The sequence below is a fragment of the Phoenix dactylifera genome, chromosome 16, assembly GCF_051530095.1.
Source record: "Phoenix dactylifera cultivar Ajwa chromosome 16, Ajwa_hap1_PhDact_Kaust_v1.1, whole genome shotgun sequence".
Classification (NCBI taxonomy): Eukaryota; Viridiplantae; Streptophyta; class Magnoliopsida; order Arecales; family Arecaceae; genus Phoenix; species Phoenix dactylifera.
In genome coordinates, this window is record NC_143205.1 from 15,939,210 (window position 1) to 15,966,835 (window position 27,626).

At 37.8% G+C, this 27,626-nt stretch overlaps 2 protein-coding genes across 19 annotated transcripts; one reads left to right on the plus strand and one right to left on the minus strand.

Moving 5' to 3' along the window:
- Positions 1-1,004: 1,004 nt before the first annotated feature.
- Positions 1,005-20,026, plus strand: LOC103714039 (protein PARALOG OF AIPP2-like). 17 transcript variants are annotated; one of them, XM_088712945.2, is made up of 16 exons: positions 1,006-1,409; positions 1,670-1,741; positions 1,905-1,997; positions 7,455-7,728; positions 8,355-8,687; positions 13,436-13,521; positions 13,627-14,168; positions 14,255-14,701; positions 14,811-15,651; positions 15,783-16,013; positions 16,116-16,240; positions 16,411-16,889; positions 17,990-18,125; positions 18,212-19,231; positions 19,318-19,597; positions 19,749-20,026. In XM_088712945.2, the coding sequence occupies exons 4-14, from the start codon at positions 7,606-7,608 to the stop codon at positions 18,967-18,969; spliced, it is 4,101 nt and encodes a 1,366-aa protein (XP_088569071.2). In that variant the 5' UTR covers positions 1,006-1,409; positions 1,670-1,741; positions 1,905-1,997; positions 7,455-7,605; the 3' UTR covers positions 18,970-19,231; positions 19,318-19,597; positions 19,749-20,026. The 17 variants fall into 17 exon arrangements, with proteins under 17 accessions (XP_088569069.2, XP_088569068.2, XP_088569070.2 ...); XM_088712943.2 differs by having other exon boundaries at positions 1,005-1,409; positions 1,670-1,768; positions 7,455-8,687; XM_088712942.2 differs by having other exon boundaries at positions 1,005-1,409; positions 7,455-8,687.
- On the minus strand, positions 19,318-27,626 carry LOC103706374 (uncharacterized). Of its 2 annotated transcripts, XR_603963.6 has the most exons (7): positions 27,473-27,626; positions 26,063-26,201; positions 23,252-23,345; positions 21,607-21,690; positions 21,366-21,499; positions 21,060-21,198; positions 19,318-20,909 (listed from the first exon to the last, which is right to left on the minus strand). XR_603963.6 is itself a non-coding variant. In XM_008790449.6 (6 exons), the coding sequence occupies exons 1-6, from the start codon at positions 27,504-27,506 to the stop codon at positions 21,132-21,134; spliced, it is 552 nt and encodes a 183-aa protein (XP_008788671.4). In that variant the 5' UTR covers positions 27,507-27,626; the 3' UTR covers positions 19,318-21,131. The 2 variants fall into 2 exon arrangements, 1 of the variants encoding a protein (XP_008788671.4); XM_008790449.6 differs by having other exon boundaries at positions 19,318-21,198.

Below are 27,626 nucleotides of genomic sequence, written 5' to 3' on the forward strand. Positions count from 1 at the left end.
TACGGCCAATCGCAATAACCCTAGGGCTCTCATGAGTCCTATATATAGTCTCAAGACCTTCAGATGATCATAGCCGTCGAAACGCCAACAAAACACCAAAAGAAAACTCATCCGTATGATTTCCGCGAGCTCGAGTCGACTCGGCTTTAGTTCGAGTCGACTCGGGCACGTCTGGACAACTTCCAGTATGACTGGCACGATCTCGAGTCGACTCCACTGTATCCCGAGTTGACTCGACGATGCTCCGAGTCGACTCGACTGTAGTTCGAGTCGACTCTGACAGTCCAGACAGAAACATGGTTTTTGCGGCTTTCTCCTCTCGGGTCGACTCGACAGACCTCGAGTCGACTCGACTGTTCCCGAGTCGACTCGACTGTAACTCGAGTCGACTCCGACAGTCCACCAGACGGAACTATTCAGAATTGATTCTCCTTCAATTCTCTTCATCACTAAAGGTCTCCACATACCCCAATACAATAAACTCAGAAAGTAAAAGATTTCGGATACAGCAGCTCTTTCTTTCCAATCCACAGGATGCCTCAGCAGTGACTAGCCACGTAAGATACCACTCAATCTGCGGTCCCATTTGCATCTCTAAATACATGCTTGACCTAAGTCTATATATTTATTTTCAAAGAAACGCCTCACTATTGATTAATTCTTTTTCCTTTTCATTTCTAGCTGCCAGATTTAAAAACATTTATACCCTCCATAGGAACAAAAAGCCCAAACCACTACCGCCATGATGCATGCTAGAGCAAGGCATGCACGCCGCCAGACGTCCGAGGTCGGCACCTGCAACCCCTGATTCTACTTTCCAGGTCAATGATAAAAATATCTTTATTTCACGAAATGCACTCTCTTTGTTTCTTTTTTCTCTTCCTAGAACGAAATAATAATATATTAATATACAAAATTCTAAGAAAGCACGGTGAGCCAATGCGAACCCGAGGAAAATCACGTGAGGGACACGTGACCGGAGCTAGTCTCTATAAGAGAGGCCTCCCCCTCCCACACGCTCCTCTCTTCTCGTCTTCCCTCATTTGCCCTCTCTCCGCCATGGATTCCAAGGGAAATCCCCAAAACTAATTCCCTCCTCTCTCTCTATCTCTATAGCTCAGATCCCTTGTAGCCCGGGCGCTCGCCAATCTCCTGTCGTACGCCCCGATAGGTCCCCTCCCGGCCCTTTTTCCCTTCTTAACCCCTTCCTCTTCCGCCTCTTTTATTCGCCTCATTTGGGCCGGCGGCCAAGCTAGAAACCCTAATTCCCTCGCCGTCGGTTCCGGGAAACCCCATTGGAGGGTCGTCCGATCGGAGCCGATCCCGCCTCGGGGCGGAGGATGAGGAATCACCGCGAACGGCCCTTGAAGGAGCTGTATGATGCCACGAGGAAGATCTCGGAACCGGAGGCATGTAGAGTTTCCCCCTTTATTCCTTCTGGTTAGGGTTTCTTGTTCGCCCTCGACCAATGGATTCTTTTGAGGCCTTTCGCGACCCAAATTATTGGATTTCTTGTCGTTAGGATTTGGTTGTTTGCTCATGTCATGTCATTATTGCTGGACATGATAGATGGAAGTGGGAAATTAGTTTTTTCCGGGGCTTTTGTGGGAGAAATATTTTTCCCTGTTTTTTATTTCACAATAAATCACTCTAGCTTGTGGTTTTATAGGGTTTCTGAGTTGGAAGCATGGTTGCATTGCATAGTTGTTTGCGCAGTTGATTCCGTTGTGCATCTGTTTGGGTAGGTAGCGAGAAATCGTTGATGTTGGTATGTGAATAGATCTTGAAGTACCATCAGATTAGGTGTTCTTTGTGTGGTTTGTTCATAGTGATAGTTTGTTGCTTTTTTGGTTGCTGAATTTAGTAGTTTTATGATGATAATTGTGATTGATGTGTGTTTCCAGTCTGCTTTCTAGATCACTCCAGTATTGCAAGGGACTTGTCGGATCCAAGGACCTATTTGTGAGGCTGTCTATGATCTACGGGGGACAAATTCGGTAGGAGGCATATTTGACATATTTGAACTTGGTTCCTTTTCTTCTAAATATAGCAAATTTATTTGGCATTTTCCTTACCAATGTTATTTTCTAAAGTTTAGTATGATTGATCTTTGTGAAACACTCAATTAGTTGCTTCTTAGATTCTTCATAGTAAGACTACATGACCCTTATTCATGTTACTTCTTAGACTATTCATAGTAAGATAGCATACTAACATATGCGAGACCAATGGTTACAAGGCATGTTAAACAATGTGGTATAAAGGTGGTCGAGGGACTGCATAGCGCATATGTATTTTGTGGATTGCATTTACGAGTACTTATGCGGTTAGTAATTTAAGATTTAAAATAAATAAAATATATATGATAGTGACTTTTTTTTATAAATCGTAGCATTGATAATGAGTAATTAGTATTTACTACTTAATTCTAATATCCAGTTGCAATAACTATAACTTAATTAACATATTGACATTATTAATATATGCGTATCTAACTTGCTTGAAACGTACATACAACACAACTAAGGCCCCATTTAGCTTAGTAGTAGATGTCTATAGACCTTTGGGCAGTAGAGATTTTACTAGTAGAGCTTTTAATAAAAGCTGCTTGCATTCCTAAAGTATTGTGGAACTTTAATATTTATTTAGTAACCAAACTGATAAAGTGCTTTTAGTATCAAGAACTGATAATGAAAGATATTACATGGTATTTTCAATTGTCTAATTGCTTGTATTATCAAAATTGTTATTATAAAATATTTTTAATTGATAAATTATTTATTTTGATATTTAATCTAAATAATTTAATAAATAATAATGTTAAATTTATTATAATACGATAGTATATCATAATATTATTATGATATAATAGGATATTATTATTTAAGTATATTATAAAAATACTATATTATATATTATTATAATATAATAAAACTATATCATTACAAAATAACCATTATATTATAGTAATAATGATAATGATAATATAATACTAATATAATGTCATAATATAATATTATAACTTTATACTACTATTATGTACCGTTAAAAAATGATATTATAAATTATTGTTAACTTATAATTTATTTTAAATTATTTTTAAAAAATCATTGCTAGGACTTGAACCCGTGGCAAAAAATAGCTTTCTAACATATCTCAAGTATAAATTATGCTAACTTTTGCCAAAAGCTCCAAACTGGAGCTTTTTTTCTAGAAGACCATTTTCAGCTTTTGAAAGAGCCGGAAAGCTATTTCAAAATTTTTACCAAACACCTCAAAATCATTCAAAAGAGTTTTTGGCTCTCCAAGAAGCACTTTTTGGCCCTTTACAAACAATGGCAAATAGGGCTTGAAAGGGTTATGTGGTCGCACAATGATAAGTAGGCTACATATGTAATCACACAATGCAAATCCTAATATGTGTATCTGCAAAGTGCTAAGCAAACTATCCTTTTGGCCTATATTCAGCCCAACTGCATATATTAGCTGCATAAGGCATGTGGTACGGTTAGAGGACCGCATATGCATATGCAACCATATATGCGACCTTATGCACTGCATTTTGAAATAACGATATTGAAAATCAAAATGATACCTCAGACAAGAGCTACATGTACCATGACAGAAATTAAGAGCATATGTGCAACAATAGTCAATACCTTTTCATTTTCTAATGGTTTTTATTAAAGCATTATCATTTGTTTTCAATTTTGAAATTATTTTCCAATACCATTTTGCCAACTTGATTGGTAAGTTTTAAAAACATTCTGCTTAATGCTCTTCTAAATGTTATTTGTTATACACATGCTTAGTATGTTCCTGTAATGCAGTTTTAGTCTATATGTGGATTGCATATACTGATTAGTAGTTATTCACCCATACCGGAGTTTGATAATTGTTTGCTTGTCTATGCTTTACATGTATAATATGCATCTTTTTCAAAATAAAAACCGGGTACATATTCTAGATTTCTTAACTATATCTTTTTTTTTAATTCTACACTTTGTTGTCGTGCCGGATCCTGACACATATCTCTTCCTATGAGATAAAATTAGGGTGCTTTTATTATTATGAGGAAGCAATTAGACTTAGGCAAAACCACCTAGCCCAAGTTTGGGTTGAATGATGTTTAGCTTACCGTCAGGGCTAAGTCCAAAAATTCTCTTGATAGCCAAACCCTAGCTCAAACTCAAGCCTAGAATGAGGGCTAAATAGGCTTGACTACACTAGGCATGCATGTTGGCCCAAATTTATGCTTGATTTGGAGAAAGGGCACTGCAGAGGAAAGATGCCAAGTTCGCCAAGATCATTAGAGTTCCAAGGGAGCTGGTTCAGGCCATGGGGATTGACGTGGGGGACAAGGCTGATGTTGCCATAGTAGATTGATGGAGAGAAAGGGTTGAGATTGTGGATTAGTGGAGGGCAAGAAGCCAAGGTCATTATAGTGGATTGATGGAGGGAAGGAGGTTAATGCTATCATGAATTGGCAAGGGTAGAGGTCATGGTTCTTGTAAATCAGTGCATGGAAGGAGACGGAGGTGGCAATTGGTGTAGGGGAGGAGGTTGTGAAGCCATGGATCAACAAAAGGGAGGAGAGAAGGTGAGAAACTTGCAATGGCAAGAGATGAGAAGAGGCGAAGAGAAAAGGAGAGAAGGTCATCAATGTTGAAAGAGGAGAAGAGATGGAGGGAGGAAGTTTCCAAAACTAGATATAAAATATATATCAAAAGAATAGGTACATATAATATTAATTGTTTCATAGTTTCAGGCTCCAATTTAGGCTTGAGCGGAGCCAATGCTTGAGCTGGTTCTAGTTTATTCGGGCCTTAACTTTTAGGCTTGGCCTAATCATAAGGTTTACAATTATTAGTCCAACTGGGCTCATTTCCAGTCCCGTGATTTATACTCTTTGAACATTAGAAAGTTGCATATTCATGGACAAGATGATATGTTTGGGGCAAAAGATGGTCCCTGCTAGATTCATTAAGATGAAAAAATTGCTTTTGCATGGACTATGATTATTTGCACCTTACTATGAATCTCTAGTTTCTATATATCCATTTTAGGCACTACTCAATGCAGATGTAAAGGGTCTTCAATACATGATTTTTTTTGGTTTATAAGTACTTTAGACCTTATCGGTCATAACTGATGATTTAGATTTTCGTTTTATGACCGCTATCCTTGAATCTTGTAGGCAAGGCTAGCTGAACCAGTACCAGAACCCGTGCCGGTTGGCTACTAGTTCGGTACAGTACTGATTTGGTACAGGGTGAAGCGGGTAGTTCACCTTGGTTCAATAGACCATTTTCAAGCCTTTTGAGATATTGAGGGGGGGGCTGAACCTGTTCGAGCCGAGCGGTTCAAACCGGTGCGAACCGAGCAGTTCAAGCTATTTTTTGAAAAGAAGCGCCGTTGGTTTGGTGCTGGTTGAACCGGGCGGTTCGGCCTAGTTCAGCAAACCATGCTTGTAGTACTATGAATCTCTAGATTCTGGATGTCCATTTCGGGCACAACTTCATACATAGGTAAGGGGTTTTCAGTACATGATTTTTTTGTTTACAAACACTTGGGACCTTGCAGGTCATATCTAATGATTTAGATTTTCCATTTCATTTAGATTTAGATTTATAGTAGAAAACCAATATTTTAAGATCAGTCCTGACTAGCTGATTGGGGTTGAATTGTTAACTAGCTAGATCCGTGGTTTGGATAAATCCAAAATGAGGAAAACCTTTGTATTTTATAAGAACTGCTTGGACTGGTCATTCAATTGGCAACCTGTTCGACTGTTTTGGTTATAGATCAATAGCTAGTTCATTATTTATTATAAAAAAAACTATTTCTTCCTCGAATTAGGAGTGGGGCTTTTTCAATATGGGCAAAAAAACAGCTGCAGCTTCCTCTCGTGTTTTCTCTCAACCTTGCTGAAGTCCTTAAACTTGACCTATAGTATTAGAACTTGTCCACCAGGTAAATCTGGGTGGGAGAATTGGCACTGAATCCCTCCCTTTCCAGTCCTTACTCTCACCCCCCAGGCTCTATAACTTGACTTCGGCCGAAGCCATCTCAAGCTTCTCTTATGCACAGAAGTTGGCTATGGCTTCCCATCGCCTCTTAACCCTCAAGTTGCATCACTTAAGGCCTCAAAACTTAAACCCTCAAGACTCAAACTCAAGACTTATGGTTTCTTCATTGAAGGTGACTTGGGTGAGGAAAGAAGAAAGTGGTCATCACTCCTTGCCTCTCAAGTGTCTCATCGCTTTAGACCTCAACCTCAAGCTTTTGATGCTCAACCGCTTTTATATATGTCAATTTGTACATTGAAGCTCTTCTAACTTGATGATATTATGACTTCTTTTTTATTGAGAATTTTGATTAGCGATTCTATTTATTTTTCTATTCATTATTAATTGGTGGTTTATTCTGTCATGATAACATCGTTTTTCTTTTTGTTTGACCCAGTGTTTGAATAGGTGGTCAATAACCCAGCCTGCTTGGACAAATAATATGGTTTTTAAAACATTGCATAAATTAAGTTATAATGGAATTCCAAAGTGTCACATAATTTTAAAGTGATAGGTCAATCGGTTGGACCAGTAGGTCAAATTAAACCATGATAGCATAGTACGGGCAATTTGAGTTGAGTCCAATCAATTGACTGATGCTAGTTGACCCATGTGATCAAGTTAAATTAGTCCTGATTAGGTATTAACCCTGCTTGATTATGCATGTAGGGTTGGATTTTTGTCAAGCCAATTCTATTGGATATGTTAATGGGATTAGCTCACAGTGTGTACCTTAGTTCCTAGCAGATCTCTTCTAATTGCATAATGTTAACTGTTCTCTTTGATATGATTCCTTAGCTCTGAGGACCATCGTACTGTCTGTTCTTTTGTTATTTTCGCTGCCACTACATACTTTTGCAATATTTAGTATGTTGCATGTTTCATCTCTATGCAGTAGTAAATGCCTACTTCAACTGTATGGGGAACATTTTCTGAGGACCATCGTACTGTCTGTTCTTTTGTTATTTTCGCTGCCACTACATACTTTTGCAATATTTAGTATGTTGCATGTTTCATCTCTATGCAGTAGTAAATGCCTACTTCAACTGTATGGGGAACATTTTCTGTTTCCGTTCTACCTGCCAATTTTGTCTCATTGATGATGTTTGTCTGCTTATTAATAAGATGCCAGATATTTTAGTGTGTTTGTGTCATACTTTTATTGTTTTTTGAATGAGGTCCTGCATTTACTGTTAAATACCAGGAATGGAGATTATCTGCGTCAGACATAGTTGAGTACATAAACACATAGATGTGCTTGCATGTTCCTATAAACCTCCAGTGCAGTCTGTCTGTATCAGTTGCGAAGCTCTAAGGCCATAATATTTGATATATGATGTTTTAACAATTTGCCTATTAACTTTTTCATTCACTTGTCTTTAATAGGGCTATTTTCCAGTTGAAGAAAGGAGGTTACTTGTGAATGAAAAACTTCGCAGCAGAGCAGAATCTGGTACGTGCAACGTGTGTTCTGCTCCTTGCACATCTTGTTTGCACTTGAAGCGAACCATGCCACTCATGGAATCAAAAATCAAAGATGGGCTTTCGCATAACACCTCTGGGAGAAAAGAAGATGATAGTTGTTCTTTCTTTGGTGGCAAAGGGCCTAATTATAAGGGCAGAGAATGTGATGACCAGCAGCATGCATCTAATGAAACTAGTAATTTACTAAGCTCTACTTCAAGTTATGATTCATGTTTTGAAAATTGTGAAAGTAAAGCGCGATTACGAGTCTCAGTTACAGATGGTGCATCAGAAGATGTTAAAATACCCCCTGCAGAGTCTTCAGATGAAGCAGTTAAGCTTCTCTTGGAGCAAACCACTGTTACTGCTCATAATTCATTTCCCTCTGACAGCCAGACAACATCTGATCTGCCCCATCAAACACTCTCAGGTCTAGTTGATGAGCATCATGTTTTAGAATACCATGGGGATAACGTTTCATGTATTTCTGTAGTTGAGGATAAGGATACTGATACTGCAGTCCATGCTCCTTGTATGGACTCGGAAAATACAAATTCAACATCCAGGATTCCATCAAATGGTAATTTGCTTGCCAGAAAGGATGAAAAGCCAGTTCAGACTGAAGCTCTCCATGATCATCATATTGATGAAATAAAAGAGATTCAGAATGACTTTAAAAGGCCTGGCACATGCCTTGAAGTATCCTTACCAAAGAATAGTGGTTCTAGTTTTGCAAATGTTGGCTCTTACCCCAAATCTGAACATTCTGAGTTCCATTCATCAAAAAGTGATAATTCTTCTTTTCATGATTCTTTTTTCAAGGAAAGAAATGCATGTTCGCAACTTCCAGCAGAAATTTTGAAATGCTATGTAGCCAACGAGGAATCTTCACTAGCAGGAGAATTGGCTGCTGGCAGTGTTGACGGGCAAGAAAATACTGCACTTGCAAACAGTGATATTAATAAAGCAAGCAGCATAACAAGTGAACCTACTTCAGTTTCATTGAATGATACTGATGATGCCAGGAAGTGCAGCTTCATGAAAGAGCCATCACCAAAGTCCAGTTCATTGTTAGAGACAGCTAATATGGAGGTTTCCAAGACTCAACCTCAGACTACCTCTGACAGTGAAAATTCTGCAGAAATTGAGGATGATGTAAGTGCCTTTCCTAGCTTCAATTTCTCTTATAGAATATCTTGTTTAATGCACTCAGAATCTTTACTTTCTTAAATGATTTTAACATATCAATGAGGTTGCATTTGAACCACAACAGAAATGCTAAATAATTCATCAATAATAAATTATAGGCAAAAAATAAATAAAGACAGATGATCCTCATCAAGGATGTGCAGAAAATGGCAGAACTATAAGCAAGTTTTAGTAGCATGAAATTTTGTAACATACTTGGTCGGTACTCACTGTTCTGCACACCTCCTTTTGCTTCTCTTTTCTTTTTTATCTTTTCCCTTTTGTTGTCTGAAGATATTGTAGGCTGCTTATCCATCTCTAAACCATGCCTAGTTATATTGTGTTTGCAGCATGGTATGCCATACCGGTCCGAACCGAATAATACGGAGCATACCGTACCGTACTGGTTCGGTACAGATACCGGTACAGATGGCGTATTGACACTCGATACACTAAAAAAAATTCGTACCGTACCGTATGGTACCGACACTGTGCTAATGTAGCATTAGTACGGGGTTCGGTACTAAAACGGCGAACCTTGGTTTGCAATATTTTATGTTCAGTTGTACGTGTTTGTTCACAATCTCTTTTTTTTCTTTTGTTGGTTTCAGAAACAAAGGGCTCGTTTGGTTCGCAGGAAGCATTTTCCTTCCTAGGAACATGATTCCTGGGAAACAAATTCCTAGGAAGAGAATGCCTAGGAAAGTACTTTTGGCATGTTTGGTTGACCATGGAAAAGTGACAAATTTCCAAGGTGCTTATGTTTGGTTGGCCATCCACTTTCCTAGGAAAGTTATATATAATTCCTATTATGCCCTTAATAAAAATTAGGTTTTTAATGCCTCTTTAATGCTTCTTTAATGCTGAAGGGACTTTTTGGGAAAAAGTAAAAATGGAGTGATTCCCGCCTCATGGAAAAGTTGCTTTCCCATGTTTCTCATGGGAAAGACTTTCCCATGAAATGTGGGAATCACATTCCTATGGGAATACAACTTTCCCTTCTCTCTCCTTTGAAAACTCCAACCAAACAAGAGGCATATCATTACTTTCCCGTTGACCACACTTTCCCCCTTTCTTTTCCCGCGAACCAAACGAGCCCAAAGTAGGAAGGGTATTCTTAAAATTAGAGAGTTGTTATGATCGTGTTCAAATCCTTTAAATCACAGCCTCATCTTTGGAGATGTAGATATGAAGTTTGCTACCCAAAAAAAAGGAAGGATAAATATCTTCATTACATCAGCTAGCACAAACTAGAAGTTCATATCATAATTTCTTGTGTTACACTGAAAAGGATGTTAAATCTACCATAACCTGAAACATTAAAAAGATAACGGATTGATAGCATATCTTTGTAGCTATTTCAAAATTGCATTAGTTGCAAGAGTTCTCATGTGTAAGTAAGTATTTATTAAACTGCATCAGAGAAATTTGAACTTTCTTGTTTAGGTCATTTCTAAGTTTGAAAGATAACATCTTCTGTTTTCCTGTTGAAAGTCCATGCCTGCAGCTTGAGCGAGTTGTTGGTCTCCAGCACCAGTTTTTTTTTTTTTTTTTAAAAGAATAGCCATGATCATAATTATTAAGCCTTCTTGTAATTCTTTGTGGTCAAGTTCACAAATCCTTCCTTGCCAGTCATAATTATTAAGCCTTCTTGTTCATAACCTAATAACTACTACTATTAAATTCATTTATTTGGATCATACAGACTAATGTTAATGCAATGAATGCATTTCTCGCTTTCATTTTTTCAAATATATTTGTGATAAGCTCACAATAACCTATGAAATTTTGCTCACATAGAAAAATGGCTGATTTTTTTTTCTTTTTTGAAATTTTTTGAGACATTTTATTAATCTTAAAAAAAAGGAACAAACCTAGGATGGTAGGAAGATTTATCTTAAATATAGACCCTTAGAGATTACTTCTAGCAAGCACATCATTAAAAAAAACAACTTATTCCTAAGGAGAAGTTGAAGATTTATTCTGATTGAGTCTGTGAGGTAGTGAAAATGATCTGTAACAGACTTTACAGTTTACTCTTCAGAGGTCTTCGCTGAGACAATGGAGTAGAATCCATATAGCTGATCCCAAACTAATTATATAGTGTTTGTGATTTATTTTTATTGTTTTCCAGAAGATGCAATCTAATTGCTTCCTATGATCTACAAGAGCGTAGAAAGAATGTCTGTCTCACAATTCAATTGATTGACTAGTGATTTGCAGTCTGGGGTCATGAAGCATAGCCAAACTTGTGTGCCTTTGGACATTATTTTCATTTTTTTATTTTCAAAAACAGAAAATAAAATGCTCTTTCTATTTTTTAAAAGTTTCTTAAAATAGAAACATGCTTGGTATAGTCAATTGTTTTTAAAAATACAAACATGTTGATGGTGGCGGAGGTGTGGTAGTAATGATGGAGGCAGTGGAGATGCCGGTGGTTTTGGTGGCAGGTGCGATGGTGGTATAGCGGAGGTAACGGTGATTGTAGGGATGGTGGCGGTACATCAAAGGTGACGACAATGACAGTGATGGCACTACACTGGTGGTGGGGTTGTTGACAATGTGGCAAAGGTGACGATGATGATGCTTGCAGTGATGGCACCACACTGGTGGTGGTGTTGTTGACAATGTGGCAAAGGTGACGATGATGATGCTTGCAGCGTGGTGGAGATAGCAACAACGATGGTGGTAGCATGGTGGCTGGCAATGTGATGGAGGCAGTGGTGATGACAACAATGGTGTAGCAGTAGCATTAGTACTAGTGGCAGGAGTGCCAGCAATATGGTGGAGGCGGCAATGATGGCTATGGTGTGGTCAAGGTGGCGATGGTGGCGGCGGCGACGATAGTGGCAATGGTGGTGGTGGCAAAAGCAGCAGCGGTGGTGGTGGAGTTGGTGTTGATTTTGGTGGTAAAAGTATGAGTTTCTTGTTTCTGAAATATTGAGAGTAAGGATTTCTTACTCCATTTCTTCTAAAAATAATGAAAATGTTTTTTTTTTAAAATAGAAAAATTAACAAATAGTTCCAAACATGTTTTTTTTCTCAGTTTCTATTTTAAAAAATAGAAAACAAGAAACAAAGTGATGCCAAATAGGCCCATAACCACTGATTTATTATTTAAAAGAGCTGACTCTACAATCAAAGAGAATTGGCTGATATAAAAGCATTTAGTAGAAATCAGTTAGTGTCATGATTAAATGGCGTCCATTATTGGAAATAAGATTTGGTTCATTATTCAAATTTCTAGCAGCACCACCAATCTAAAATGGCTTAGATTTGGGCATGCTAGTCAGCAGTTACAAAACTAGGATTCGTAGTTAACAGGAAATATGTTGGTGAGAAATGTACCTGTGAATGCTTGTCGCCAAGCATTTACAGCATCTAGCCATATTGGATATTTCCTAATGGAGGTCATGTTTAAACAAATTTAGAAAACATTTGCAGCGATGATATTTTGTGAATTATTCTGAAAGTATTAAGAAAAGAAAGAAGACTTCTTTCTTGGCTAATATAATATTTGGGCAACATGCATTTGTTGAAATTTTTAAGAATGGTTTCATAATTTTATGAGAATTAGGTAACTAGGAGATTTGCTATTAAATCTCTGGTTGGCTAAATAGAGCAACCATTGGATTAGTGTGGGTTCTTCCCTTCACATTGAGAAAAAAAAAATCCTTTAAAGCGCTATGTTTTGGTAGGGCTATGCTTTCATAAATCCTAGATGCATCTTTCATAAATCCTAGATACCATACATCATTACTATGCTTTCATGGTTATCCTAATTTAAGTTTTGCTCTCAATTGCATATCAGAACAATGAATGTGTAGGACATCTGCTTAGGCGAGCACCGACTTTTCATAAGCATTCCAAGCTGTGAGGTCCAGCAGTACAACTGTGTCTGCATTTGACCTATATCACTGTGTTATATTATAACTATATTTGCTTACTCGTTTGAAAGCATAAACAGTGAATCTTACTCAGCCATCTAGGATAATTCTCTGTATACCTTTAATTTTAATGTTAATAGCAATGTACTGAAGAAGGGGGAAGAAAAAACATAATCAATTGGCTATAAGCTCAAAGCAAAAGAATTGATGCTAACAAATCAATTCACCTTGCATTGTTTGGTTGAAATTTGTTTCTTTGTCATTCTAGCCAACCATCCCATGTGGCTGTCATAGGATTGCTGCTTATGGCTTTATTATCAAGTGATACTCAGAAGTTTATGACAGATTTTAGATGAAATGTATATGTATCTATCTGTTGCTTTTCAACTTCTCGACGTATAATTTCTTGATTATGTTTGGGTACTTTTTGGCACATGTCTTATGCTTTCTTGCTGATCAAAGAGGACAGATCTAGTCTTTTCTATGCAATCAGCTCAAAGGGCCTCCAAGAAGGCATCTTATTTAGATCAAATCATATCTGCATTCAAGCTGTTCTGGCACAAATAGTTCCTAATAATCTTCTGGGTTAAATCATGTTTCATTTTTCTGAAATTTCTCCCAAAATTCCAGTTTTAGCTGCTCCTTTCAAGCAGGTAAATTAAAAATCTTTTAAACTAATGGAAAATCTTTTCTTTGAAGTTCTAATATTTATGCTGAAGCAATTGAAATTTTGTCCTTAAGCCTGCAAAGCAGCAGTGCAACATATATGTTGTCAAAGTTCACGGTTTTATGTTATTTGTCTGATATTTTGTCTGCTCTTTGATTTAGGTAAAGGTCTGTGATATCTGTGGAGATGCAGGTCAGGAAGAGTTACTTGCTATTTGCAGTAGATGTAGCGATGGTGCAGAGCACATGTAGGCCCTTTTTTATTCTGATGCATGCTGCATTCTTAATAGTGTAACGGATAGCATTCCTTTTATTGGGGATAAACACATTAATGATCCTTTGCTTTTAACCAGTTACTGTATGCGAGTAATGTTGGACAAACTTCCAGAAGGTGATTGGTTATGTGAAGAATGCCAGCTCAAGGAGGAAACTGAAAATCAGAAAGTGGATAAATCTGAAGCTGCAAGTGAAATGCTAGAAATTCCTTGTTTGAATGAGAAAGCTCAGAGTTCTGGAAACACATTTAACCCTGAAGTTTTGCCTAATTTGGAGACCAAGGAAATCAATTCAGATGCCAAAGGGGGGGTAAAAGGACTTCAAAGTACTCAAGACTCGACTAAGAGGCATGGTAAGAATGTAGAGGTAACTTCAATTCCTAGCATCAAGGTTTCTGAGACAAGTGGTGGGTCAACAGGGATAACAAGTCCTAGGAAAAATACTGTATGGTCTCGTGAAAGTTCATTCAACAGCTTGGATGTTGGAAAAGTTAAGCCAGTTAACCCATTGCCATCATGTGGAGTTCAGTCAAGGAGTGGCTCTCAGCCCATTGCCCACTCACAAGCTTCTTTGGGTTCTAATTCATCCAAGATTGAAGCACAGTTTGAATCAACAAGAGGTAATTTTGCATATAATGTCTTCAGATTTGATCTGGATCGTTTTATAGCTAAGATATCTAATTTATTCATATATGGTCTACTGCAGGGTTATTATCAAAGTCGGCATCTTTCAACAGCTCAAAAATGCCAAAAGTCAAACAGTTGATTGAAAGTGTTCCTCTTAGGCAAAAAATAACCAGTTCCAGTGACTCAAAAAAGGAGGGGTTGCTCAAAACATTTACAAAATCTGCATCTTTTAAGAGCACAAACTCAGGCTGCAATACTGAGTCAGCAAATAAAATCCAGTCCCTTGATCCACTCCGGGCAGAGGAGCCAAGAGGAGGGAAACTGGTAAAAGAAAGAAATGTAATAAATAAGAAGAATTCTTCTGTATCAGATCGCCCTTCCATAAGTCCTTCTCTATCAGCTAGTACCAGCTCTCCTTTTACGAAGGTGGATATAAAGTTTCCACAGCATGTTGGGAAGTCCAATAAAATTCCTGATTTAAGCAATGTTGGCACTGATAGAGGATCAAACAATGCAAATAATTTAGGTAAATTAGTCCTCTAAAAGGGGACATGTACCTTGTTTGTATCTTATGTATTGGCCTAGTTCGCTATTATAATAACTTAACATTTCTTTACCATTTTGTGGCCTCTTAGGATGTAAAGAAGTAAAGAAACAGTCATCATTTTCATCAAGAACTTCTGGAAGTACTCCTTCAAATGGATTACGTAAGTCTGAGGATCAAAAGACTTATCAACCTGTCTCCAAGGAAAATGCCTGTGCAAGTTCTGCTGCTGTTGATAGAGCATGTTGTAATCCAGACTCAATCCAACAATGCAGTACACCTCAGGTTGCGGAATCGACACATCGAGATGATACAACCAAGGACCATACGCTTTCCAGTAGCTCGAGGCAAGCAGCTTCAGGAAGCAGTCGGTTATTACGGTGTCAAAGGTGTAATGAAACAGGTCATACAACCCAATTCTGTGCTGTCGACAAACTTCGCATGTCTGCTGTTAGGCCTTCAGCCGAGCGAAATTTAAGGGAGGGGAGTAACAGAAACAGTAAGTGGAAAGACGTGGTGGAAGCAATGAGTTCAAAAACTAGACCACTAAAAAATATTAAATCACCAGATCAATCTGTGGAAATTTCAACATCCAGTGCTGATCAGAATTCTCAAGTAACTTCTAAAGATTTTCAATCAGGTTCTTTAAGGTGTCCAAGGAATCTACCTTCCATGGAAGAAACAGCTGATGGGCAAGAAGTCTTTAGAAGCTCGGCTGATTTTAGCAAAGCAGCTGTCTTTCATGTGAAGCAGAAGACCTCGTACCAAGAGGAAACTGTATGTGTTCCAAAAGATGGCAATACAAATACCATTCTTAACATTTCAGAAAAGTTGAATCTGAAACCTCAGATGCAGATCTTGCCTGGTCAAGCTTCTGTTCTTGAACCTCCATTAAGGGCTTCAGTAATTCCAAAGCTTGAATTAATTTGGCAGTATGAACTTTGCTCCCTCATTTCGTATAGTGTATCCCGCTGTTTGACTTCATCTGGCTTAAATAACTAATCCATTAGATGGTGCTACCTAATTTTCAGTATGTCTGATCCTTTTTTATTTTTACATGCAGAGGTGGTTTTAAGGTGCTGAGAACTGGGGGACATTCTGAGATCTGTGATGGTCTTCAGGCTCATCCATCAACTTGTGTGTCACCAAAAGCACTTGAAGCAGCATTTAAGTTTCCTTGCATTATCCATCTGGAGGAAGTTCCTCGCCATGGCTCATGGCCTTCACAGTTTCAGAAGAACAGTCCTAAAGAAGATAATATTGCTCTTTTTTTCTTTGCTAAAGACATCGAGAGGTTGGTTTGTTCACAGAAGTTTCACTATGTTCTTGTAAATCTGCTACTGAGACCTCCATGCTGATGCAAAATACTAACTTCTCTATATGTTTGGTCTGACAGTTACAAGAATAATTATAGCAAGCTGTTGGAAACTATGCTTAAGAATGATTTAGCCCTGAAAGGGAACGTGGATGGGGCTGAACTTCTCATATTTCCATCAAATCTGTTACCTGAGAACTCTCAGCGTAAGAAACAGTCTCCTTTGCATATAGTTGCTGCAGTGGGTGTTTATCCATGCATAGTTGGTGCTGTAACAGCCACAGACAATATGTACTTCTGGCATAATTTTATGGATGCTCTTTTAATATACATGGAATTGTCATCTGATTCAAAAGATGCTCGCTATTTTTTTCAGGGTGGAACAACTTATTTTTCCTTTGGGGTGTATTCAGAGAAAGGAAGGAAAAAAGCTTAGATGACATGCCTGTTTTCCAGAAGCTCAATAGGCCCAATTTGAACATGGAGCCCTTGGATCAAGATTTGCCTGCCCCAATTATGTCAGGAGTTTCTCTCTCTCACGAGAATCCAAATAAGGAATTATCCAGGTCTGAAAGATCCCAGAAGAGGAAAAAAGTCAGTTCCACTAGCAGTGTAGATTTTCGAGATACTTCATCTTCAGGAATCAAGGATAGGGCCTGCAATGCACAAGAATATTCTTTTGTAAAACCCTTGCATCAGGAAGCAATTGATAATAATATGCCACTAAAGCTGACTTCAGGTTCACTCCCTGCAAGCAGCTTGGGAAAAAACGCTAATTGTACTTGTCCCGAATCAAATCTTCAGATGAACTCTGAGCAGTCATACCTAGGTGTTCATTTTGGTGTCACGTGGCTGGTAAGCTTTACTTAATTTTCCACAGGCATTTTTGCTGAATTTTATTATTTGTTAATGATTGCTACATCTTTCTCATATTCATTATAGGGATATCTCAAATGGTTCAAATGGCTATTGGGGATAATTTTTGTTATTGTTTCTGGGTGCAAATACTATTCAATAGCACATGGTGCATCACATCATAGCTGGAGTGTTCTGCCATAATCCTGCTATCAATCCTTGTGTGTTATCCAGAAACCAATTGTTTTAGTATATCCAATTCATTGTGTATGGAGCTTTTCTGTACACTTCTGACTTATTTTTTAAGCTAATGATGTGCTGTTGAGTGATTATTTTCTACATTAATCAGACTTGTTGCTAGCACTTAAAAGCATTTATAAAACAAGTAGCAGAAAGAAAAAGCATTGAGTTCGTTCATTGTTGGACTTTGTTTTCTTAAAGCTTACTCTTGCACAGAACCAAGCTGCAATAGGTTACAGTAGAGTTGATACCATCTTACTATTTGTCCATGCATGAAATTAAGATCAAGGATAGAAACTTAACATGAAGAAGAGGTAAATAGGATTGCCGTGGGTTGGCATGAAGTCAAACAAAACTTTAGTAAGTGGCGGCGGTGCTTTGAACAACTTTTGTTAGCCAGGCTAATTCTTCTCTGGAGCTCAGTCCTGGAAACTCTATATGGCTCCTCATGCCTCATGGTTTTACTTTTCATGGTTGATTGAGTGTCACTAATCTAGGGAACCGAGCTAGACTGCTAGAGCATACTTTAATCAACTGGGTTGTGATTCTCTGCTCAGTTTAGATCTTATTTTGTAATCTCATAGCACGTCCAACTATCTTTAAGGTGGGCTTGTTGATCATGACACCATATAATACCTATCATTGGATACCTATATTATGTCCGATATCTGCGAAGTTCTTAGACAACTCATCTACCTATGCATGCTTCTTGCACAGATTGGTGATGATCACCAGCCTGTATTAATCTCTGGTGCACATGCACAATGTATACATCCTGGGTAATTTGAGTTTTCCATGCTTTGTATTGCTGCTGCTTTTTCAACTTCACATCCTCCTAACATGTACTCTTCTTCCCGCAGAATAATTTCAGCGACAATTCAGATGGCAGAGAAGATTCAGAGCATATATGTCATGTTCAAGCAAATAGCATACAGAGTAGCCATGATGAAGATGGAGTATTGCCCACCTTCTCAGTTTCCTCATATTGCGGACAAGGTGATTTTCTCGTTTTTCTGTTATACATTTTATCTGATATAATCAAGTATTTCAGCTTATTCTCTCTCAACTTTTTCAATAAGTAGGTACTGAAATCAAGCAGAAAAACAGCTTTATGAACAGTGAATCTGTTTTGAATGACGACTCACTGGATAATCTGCTAGAGATAGACCATGTCAGCTCAAGGCATAACAGGAAACCAATGCAATCAAACACCATGGATAAACTGTCACATGTTCCTGGTGAAACAATTCTGCAAAATGAAGAGGCAAACTGTTCCATCAATGATGAAAAGGAAAGCAAGAAGATGAAGCTTGACAATGGAATATTTGCTGGTTGTTCTAGAGAGGAAATTTTGAGTGCTAAATTGTCATCGAAAGTACATCCACTGTCATCTAGCTTCACGAATGATAGCATCCATGCTGAGACAATGCCTGAGAGCTCAAGAAGTGTTGTAAGGAACTTCTTTCCAGTGGATTCAGGTCCTATAAGGGGTAAAAGGGCAGAGGACTTCATATATCTTTCTTCAGATGATGAAGATTTGCCAGAATCCAATGCCCCAGATCTTAAACTAGCTTTGGGAGGAAAAAAGAAATCACTGGGACAGGATATTTTGCCCTTATTTCCTCCAAAGGTTGGTGAAAAGAGTAACCAAGATAAGCCTCCTGGTCCTGCAGTTGTCGATGGAGATGATGTCTCGGCATCACTTTCTCTATCACTTGCTTCCCCTGCCTTGGTGAAGGAACAAACATCCAAATCTGTTTCAAAAACAGGGCAGATGATGCCTGAGAAGCCCGGTGCTAACACATCTTTTTTCTTTTTTCATGGCTTTACTGACACTTGAATCAATCAAGAGCATGCTTGGCTTTTAATTTTTCGAAGGGTGTAGTCAGGAGTATACTGATCATTGAGGATCATCGAGGGCAATGTCAGAGCCTTGCCCATATGTTCATTATCCATGCAAAATCCATTTCACTTTCTTCTTCGACTTTCTTTTTTCACTTCTTGCTTCAGGGTGCAGTCTCGCAGCTGTTGTATATAGAAGGCAGGCTGCAATTTTTACACCATATGGGTGCACCATGTGGGGCTCTCAAGATATTTATTTTGTAAGTCATCGTGATTACACTTTTTTGCCTTGTTATGTCTATTTTGTGAAAATATATGGGGCATGTTTTAACAGATGGCTGTCTAGATGTAGATGGTCACTAAGATATACCAGCTACTCGCATGAGAAAGAAGCATGCCAAAAGGCAGCACCTGTCCTCTCTGTGCAACACAGGTGGATGATTTGGATATTACTGAAGCACTTGCTTGCCGAATGGTGGTTGTCTCCCAAGCTGCAGCTTCCGTTTCTCATTTCCTGATCAATGGAGGTTCACCTCAGGTCACAAGAAATTCATCATGTACACTACGTTGCAGCACTTATCTGCTTGGGATGGTATGTTTCGAGAGAGGGTCCAATGGTTATTCAGGTACAGCATGGATTACAGCAAAATATCTTTCAATGAAGGATATCTGGCTGGTGCTTCATTGAAATCTGCAAGTTATTTCTCAGTTGGATATCTTTGCAGCTTGTCATGCTCCCTGGGCTTAACTTTCTGTTGTGCTTCACATTTTCTGTAGTTTCCGAGTGAGAGGAGCAGGGGAGAAAGTTTATGATCTCATCAATGGTCATGCCCAAGCCCATATCACCATGCGAGACCTGAAGCGTAAGAAGAGATCCTTGTATGGTGGTGCTTGCAGATGCACCGAGAGATGCACTGTTCAGATTATAAAGTATCAGAGATGATTATTCTATTTAATATTTGTAGTTGCTAGGCAGACAAAAAGATGGACTGTACTGGTACCTTACATTATAAAGGCATATCAAAGGGCTTGCCGGTTAAACTAATTAGTCCAAATTATGCGTGGAGGCTCAAAAAGTGGAGTATGATTGCTTTTGAAGGAAAAAGAATTCCAATTCTCGTTCAGTTCAAGCCATTCATTGTGCATATCATCATAGGATAAACCCTTGATTTCCAATATGTTGGCCTCATTTTCAACATGAGAGAGTGTGAGATGAGGAACCACTCAAAATGCAAAACCCATCTTTGAGTGCGTCACAGCGCTGATGAGTGTTGGGATTTTTACATAACTTTTCGAAAGAAATTACTATTTTTATTCTTCCTTTGCAATTTTATGCTTCCATGCTCTGAACTGTTGCATTAACAAGGGGGTCTGCTAGTACCAATCTTGTAACTTACGGGAGAAGCTCTTTTGGTTTTCAATTGCTGAATGCAAGCTTCAGTACGCAAAATGTTGCAACTTGACGCCCAACCAGGAACTTTGGCTTAAATTGCAGGTGCTGGGTACAATCAACTCAGATGCAGCCAAGTTGCTCTTGTTCCAGCTTCCTGCTTATTCTGTCGTGTGCGTTCATGAGACTAACGGAAAGAGGCTTTTATGAGCTGAACTTGGCTCGAGTTGGAAAATATTTAAGTGATTGCAAAGGATATGCTACTACAGAATTTTCGTCATCGATTTCCATTCATATATTATACATTCAGCAATACAGTACCAGATGGAAATGTATAGCCAGTTCAATAGTTGTAAAGATCTGTTTGCACCGATTTCATTCTAAATGCAACCTTTGGGCCATGCTCTTTGATAGTTACTAGACAAGATTTCAACACCAACCTTGGTAACTCAGTTCCGCAGGTTATCTATATACGTATATGGTACGGGACGCTGTCCATTAAACCTCGCTCTTGGAAATAAGGCCAAGGATGTCAAAAGGTTGAGCATCTGGAAAGAAACAAAAGTAGCAGAACGAAAACCTCCGGCTAGTCAGACCAGATATCTAGTTTGTAGCCTACAAATTGGCTGGCTCTCCTGTACAAGGCAGCAAATCTATGATTCCACATTTAAAGTAACCTAGCACATTTTCACAGGCACCTGGGTGCGGTAATGTGGCTGGTGATTAGAATCCCATTTTCTGCTTACGAGAGAACCATCCTTTTTGCGATTTCAAGCGTGTGTATCGACAGGATCCAAGAAGCATCCATAAGCCAGCGGCATGATTCCTGATTCAAGACTGCGGCTAACAATCTAAGTTCAAAATTTATATCCAAATAAAGAAACTCCAAGACAAGCTTCAGATACATCTAGAAGCAGATACAGATTATGATCAAGAGACTGAAGACAATGACCACTTAAACATGAAGTGACGATTTGAAAAGATAAAGCATCAGCGTTGCCTACATGGAGGTTTCAACTTCAGGTTCAGCTTCAACGGGCTCTGATGCCACATTGTTTCCACCCCTCAATCGAGAAGAAACATTGTCAATGGCTGAATTCAGCTGACCTATCTTTGCATTCAGCATCTGGCGAGTTTTCTGCTTTTAGAAATCCATACATAGATATCTCAAAGTCTGAGAATGAGATGCACGCACATGAAAGTGCTTTTCGTTTGGTGAGCACATATAAGTACTTTGTAGCTTACCTCTAAACCTTCATCATGATAATATATTGGTTGCTTTGCCCTCCGGAATCCAGATTCATCTTCATTCAGTATGGATCTCCTGATCTGCATAGCAAGAGCCACGCTGTAGTGTTTAGGCACTTATTACAAATCGTAAAGCTACCTGAATAAATATCCAGCAAACATTGCTGCTAAGTCAATCACATAAAGTAGCTCTGTGGAGTCCACAGCCAAGTTTATCGGCAAAGAATTGATATGGAAATAACCAACATATATGCAAGAAATCTGATAGGTCCTGAAAGCACGAACTTAAAGACACTCCAGATTTTTATAGGAACCAGAAGCTACATATGGGTTACTCTCACTTAACAGTGCTCTGCTCTGCATCACTGCAGTGATGTCGGGATTTATCAATGTTATTCAAATAATAACAATGACAACAAAAAGAATATTAGAAAAACTTGGCTTAACGTCTTCCGACAATTAAACTATAGAATTAAATCAGGGATTGGATGGAGAGAGCATTACATTTCTCAAGATGCTAACTGCCTGTGGCAACCTGAACCTCATCCGAGTGGTGTTGGAATTTGATTTTGCTTCTATGATATGGACAGTGGAATTTTGAATCAAAATTTTGCAATATTCAATGTTAAGGATTAAGATTTTGCAGCGTCCAATGTTAAGGAAAATGACCAAAAAAACAATAATTTTTCTTCAGGAAAAAAATGTTAACTTAAAAATGTAATAGTAAGAAGAAAGACCATGAAAATAACAGTGTATCTTGGAAGATCTACCCCATCAATTTGGTAAACAGAAAATAGACGGTTGAACTTCTTGAACAAAAGTGATGGCTACACCAGACCTTATTGACATCAGAAGGCAACTTGTATGTGTGTGTGTGTGTGTTGATATCAGAAGGCAACTTGATCAACATGAGTGTCACGAAATGCTTGGATCTGGTAAAGTACTCTTTTAGTGTATGTGTGTTTGTGCACTCTTGCATGCATGCAGGGATGTGTGTGTGTGTGTGTTGATATCAGAAGGCAACTCGATCAACATGAGTGTCACCAAATGCTTGGATAGGGGTTACACGCTTTCACACGCACTCAGCAGGTATGAACAATGTGAACCATCAGAACTGTTATTGCTTATTTCTGGATAGACAGGCTAAAGCAATGCCCAAAAATTTGATCTGCTGGATCAGCAGTGAACAATGTGCAGCTCAGGCGAATAGTGGATTTTCACCTGCTAATAAAAATTTATAACTATGAGACTTGGCTGCCAGTACCGGTGATATCACAAACATAAATAAACTACAGAGTTTTGTTTCCTGTTACTTCACCCCAAGTATAAAAGAGTGTTGACTCATATACCTTGTACAATGATTCAATGAAGCTACAAGTTGGGTGGTTGAATTCCTAGTTGTAGAAACCAGCATAACACAAGAGGGCTATAGAGAATGCATTAGCCTGCATGATTGACTACCAGACCATTGCAATATGAGGAAAGAATTTGGGCCCCATTTTGCATGGGAATTCTAAAACCATCATTCTGTACGTTAAACAAGGTGAGACCTCATTGAACCAGCACCAATTTAAAGGCATGCAATATGTTCATATACTGTCGGGTTATTGCATCGTCTTTTTCTAGAAAAAAGATTAAATACCTGCGGAGCAAAGACATAGGTTAATGTTCCAAAGATTGCTCCACCTATAAGGAAACCAGCAAGAAAATCACCACCCCCACCTCTGGAACCATCACTGCATATAAAATTAGAAGTGTGCTAATACATTGGTTTTGAGATGCAGATACAAGATGTACTACTCATACCTTGAAAAACAGCATCCGATATTCAAGACAGCAACAAGGCTTGTAAAAAATGCAATAATAATGATAAAATTCTGAATGAGGCACTATCCAGCAATATTTGATGAGGCACTATCCAGCATCATTACACTGGGAAATGTGGCATATGAATAGCATTCATATTTCACCAATTTTATAGTTATATGGTGAAAAGCAAAAAAATGCTGAAATAGATTCGACAGCATGCCTAAATCAATGCAATATTCTAAATCCAATCAGACGCGACCTGCCATAACAAGGAAGCGACATGTTTGAAATTTAGAATAAACCAATAAGAATAACTAATATCAAAAAGAATTTGAATCAAGCAATCTTATGCTTCAACATTCAGCCAAGGAAGGCTTGAATTATGTGTTATTAAACCTTAGCTTTATAACTGAATCTTATTTATATTTTTTTGTTAGGTCATTAAAAAACTTTCAAATGTTTACCAATTTTGTGTTCTGACATCTGAGGTTCATCCAGAATGCATAAATCCGGTAAACTATATCCAAGACAGCCTAAGTTATGCATAGAATTAGAAATGATGAACTAGAAAATTGATTGAAGCTCAGATTTGTCTTAGGACCATGTGGTCAAAGATTGCTTAGTTGAGAGTCAATCTGTTAACTGATAGCACGCATTGTTTTCATTAGTGAGGGTAACCACCAAGAATTTTATTAAAGATTTAAAATCAAAACAAATTTAAAAAAAAAGATGAGGGAAAGGATTAAATCAAATAGCATAAGTTAGCCATCAATTAATGATGTGTGACCCGATGAAAAACTGAGAAAGCCAAAACAAAGTTCATAATTTTGTAACCCAACAGGGGCGGATAAGCGGATCTGAATGTGAAACTATGGAAACAATGTTCCACAAGATGACAAGATGACATCTCAATTGTCTCCATGGGAAACAATAATATGCCATACCAAGGAATCGAGGCAATAGACTACACCGATTGCTAGAAACCCATTGCTTTCAGCCATAGATTTTCTTTAGCATCATCGACAAACGAACACATACAACTCTTATTTATGTTCACCTTTACGTGAGAATGCTTCCTAAAAACTCATTACTCCTTTGAAGACATTATAAGGATCTGTCAAAACTTGAAGCTACCCCTAGAAGTTTAATGTACTTACATGATTCATTTTTTTATCATCAGCTATCTATTTGAAAGATGTTAACCTTTTGATGATCGTCATATATAATCCAAAAGGCCATTAACATTAGTTTTTAATATTTTTTTTCTTCACTAAATATTTTACTTCTTCATTTGTCTGCTGAAGAATCCCATAGCTTGTTTAACCAATTTCTTTATCTTATTGATAATATTTTTATTTGACTTTCCAACATGTAATATAATTTATTTTTTCATTTGTTTGGTACTCATTCTTAACATATGAAGATTCTCATTAAGATTGTTCATGGATAACCCATAAGGCTTAAGGACTTGAACCATCACACACCATAGAGTTCACTCGACTCCATTATTTTGAACTACAACAATGAAGTTTCCTATACATTATATAAGTATCAACGAATAGAATGTGTAATCCAAGATCAGTTTAGAAAAACTTAGGGCCTATTTGTCATTTTTTCTGTTTCTGTGCTTCTGTTTCTCTACAAATTAGAGAAATAGCACATGGAGATTGACATGGAAGATAGCATTTGCATGAAATTTCTGTTATTCCTTGCTTCTATTTCCACTCTTTTTTCAAAGCAATAAATATGCGCTTCCAAAAGATCTGAAGATTTACAAACAATTTAAAAAAAATGGGCTTCATCATACATGTTCAGTCTAGTCATTTTTCTTCTGGGGTTTCTGAAAACAAAAACAGAAAACAAAAGCAATACCAGCCCCTTAACATATAAATTCTTAAAGAATTTATTTTCTCAACTCCAGTCGTCCAAAACTTTCTGGAATGCTTTGAAGATATACTACTGGTGGTGAATTTTTGATGTCAGATCCATGAACCTGATAGATGGAAAGCAGACTATAAGGTCATGTATGCGGCTAAAAGCACCACAGATCTCTTTGCTTATTTTACATCTAGCACTAGAGTCAAAGACATTCTGGATATGTTAGCAGCCTTAGATCACCGATGGCATGAAATTAAAACATGATCCACCTAATTACAGCACAGCAACATGAAGACTATTACTAAGAACAAGAAGGGTCAATCTAAATGCAGCAATATCACAATCCTAACCATAATACTCTTTTCCTTTCCTCATCAATTCCTCAATGGCATCTTCATGCCAGAAATATCTGCTCTTGTTATGTGTGCATAGATAGAACTCAAGCTAACTCCACCATGAAAATAGTGGAAGGTTATATTCAAGTTGAATTGGCAAATCAGAAGATTATAAAGAATTATTTATTAAAATTATATGATTTCAAAGACCTTTCTAAGTGAAGCATGAATTGGAGATTCTTTGAACAAATCCTAAAGGAGACTGTAAGCAGTATCATTAGCAACATTGGTAAACCATGGTTCCTTGATCAAACAACTAATTCTAATAAAAGAACATCTGGCTGTAAGTAGAAACTACTTTCAAACATAGAGGCCATTATAGTGGCAAAAAGGCTTCTAAAATGACTTCTTAAATGTCGAAAACAGTGTACCTGTACTCAGCATGAACAGACATATACCGACGGCAACATGACTGCTTCGAATTCTGACAAATCGCCAATTGAGACTGATAACCACTTGACAGCCTGAGCTTGTTGGACAGAGGGTTGTATCTTTCAGAGTGAATTCCACCTAAGAGAACAAGGAAATGGACAGAACAGAAATGGTTTTAGCATATACTGAAAATAACCAATATTAGTATATTGAATGCCATTATTATAGTCATGAAGTTTCTCTTAAACTCATATTTTCCATCTAAAATTCCTATTTTTTTTGCAACTTAAGAGTTGCAGGAGATATCAAAGTCATTTACGGCATAAGCAGATATATTAAAACTTTGTTGTAATATATTTTCTACTCTACATTTCTGCATATCGAATATCCCTCTCAAACATCCTTGTTCTCAAATCTGCTAGAATGTTAGCCCAAGTTTTCAACTAAAATTTTCTATCATTTTGATTAATCATAGAATGTTCTGTCTCGTACAGAAAATGCTGATATAGGACACATGACACTGGAATTGTGAAAGAAAAGGTGTAGAGATGATCATTCTCTACTAGCATTTTCCTTCCTTAAAACCATGAGAATTTATATATCTAGACTACAAATCATCAGTTGTGGAAGTGATATTTTGGGGGTTTATTTGAATTTTGAAACCAAAAGAAAGGTCCTTTTAATGAACATAGACAGCCAACAGATTCCGAAAGGCCAAAACCATTTTTATTATCTTTGGTTGATCGTGAACCCTCTTGGTGGTCAGATAATGTAGATATAGCTCTATAGACTATAGTATGTGAAACATGGAACATTTTACTGAGAAATCGTGCTTCTTTCTTTTTAGACAGCTTTCTAATCTAGATATATCTGCATTAAGTCCTCAAGCATACAGTGGGGGGAAAAATGCAAATTAGGTGCTTCAATTAAGGCCATTTTACTTACAAATTTCCACCAACAGAAATCAAATCGATACAAATTTTTTTTTAAGAACATAGAATTCCCAAATTTTGTTGCCGGATAGGGAGAAGCATGAGCACCATCTAATACAAACTACAATTTAGTAGAGCGCTATAGGCATATAAATTTAGTGATCTAACAAACAGTACAGGTACCAGACGAAATTATATGTATACATATATATATATATATAATCTCCTTCCAAACAACATAACGCGACGCAGATTCGACACTAAAGACCCCAGCAGTACTAAATCTTCCTTGATAAAGATCGACCCCAGTGGAATTAGATATTTATCAATGTCTAGATCAAGAAACAAATGAACCTAAACCGGGAACAGAGGAGAGGAATCTGAACGGATTCGAGCACCGAAACCCTAGAAATTGATCTAGCAGCATAGAAAGCAAGCGAATTTTCGATCACATGAAGGACGAGAAAAGAAGATCACCGGTGACCAAGAGAGTAGCGGAAGAAGCCGCCATGGCGATCGAAGCACGAGGGGCGAAGTGGAGAACCAGAGATGGGAGCGAGCTCTTTCTCTCGTCTGGGCGTCTTGAGGGGAGGAAGCGAGGGGGTCGGTATATTTCCTTATTCCGCGTACG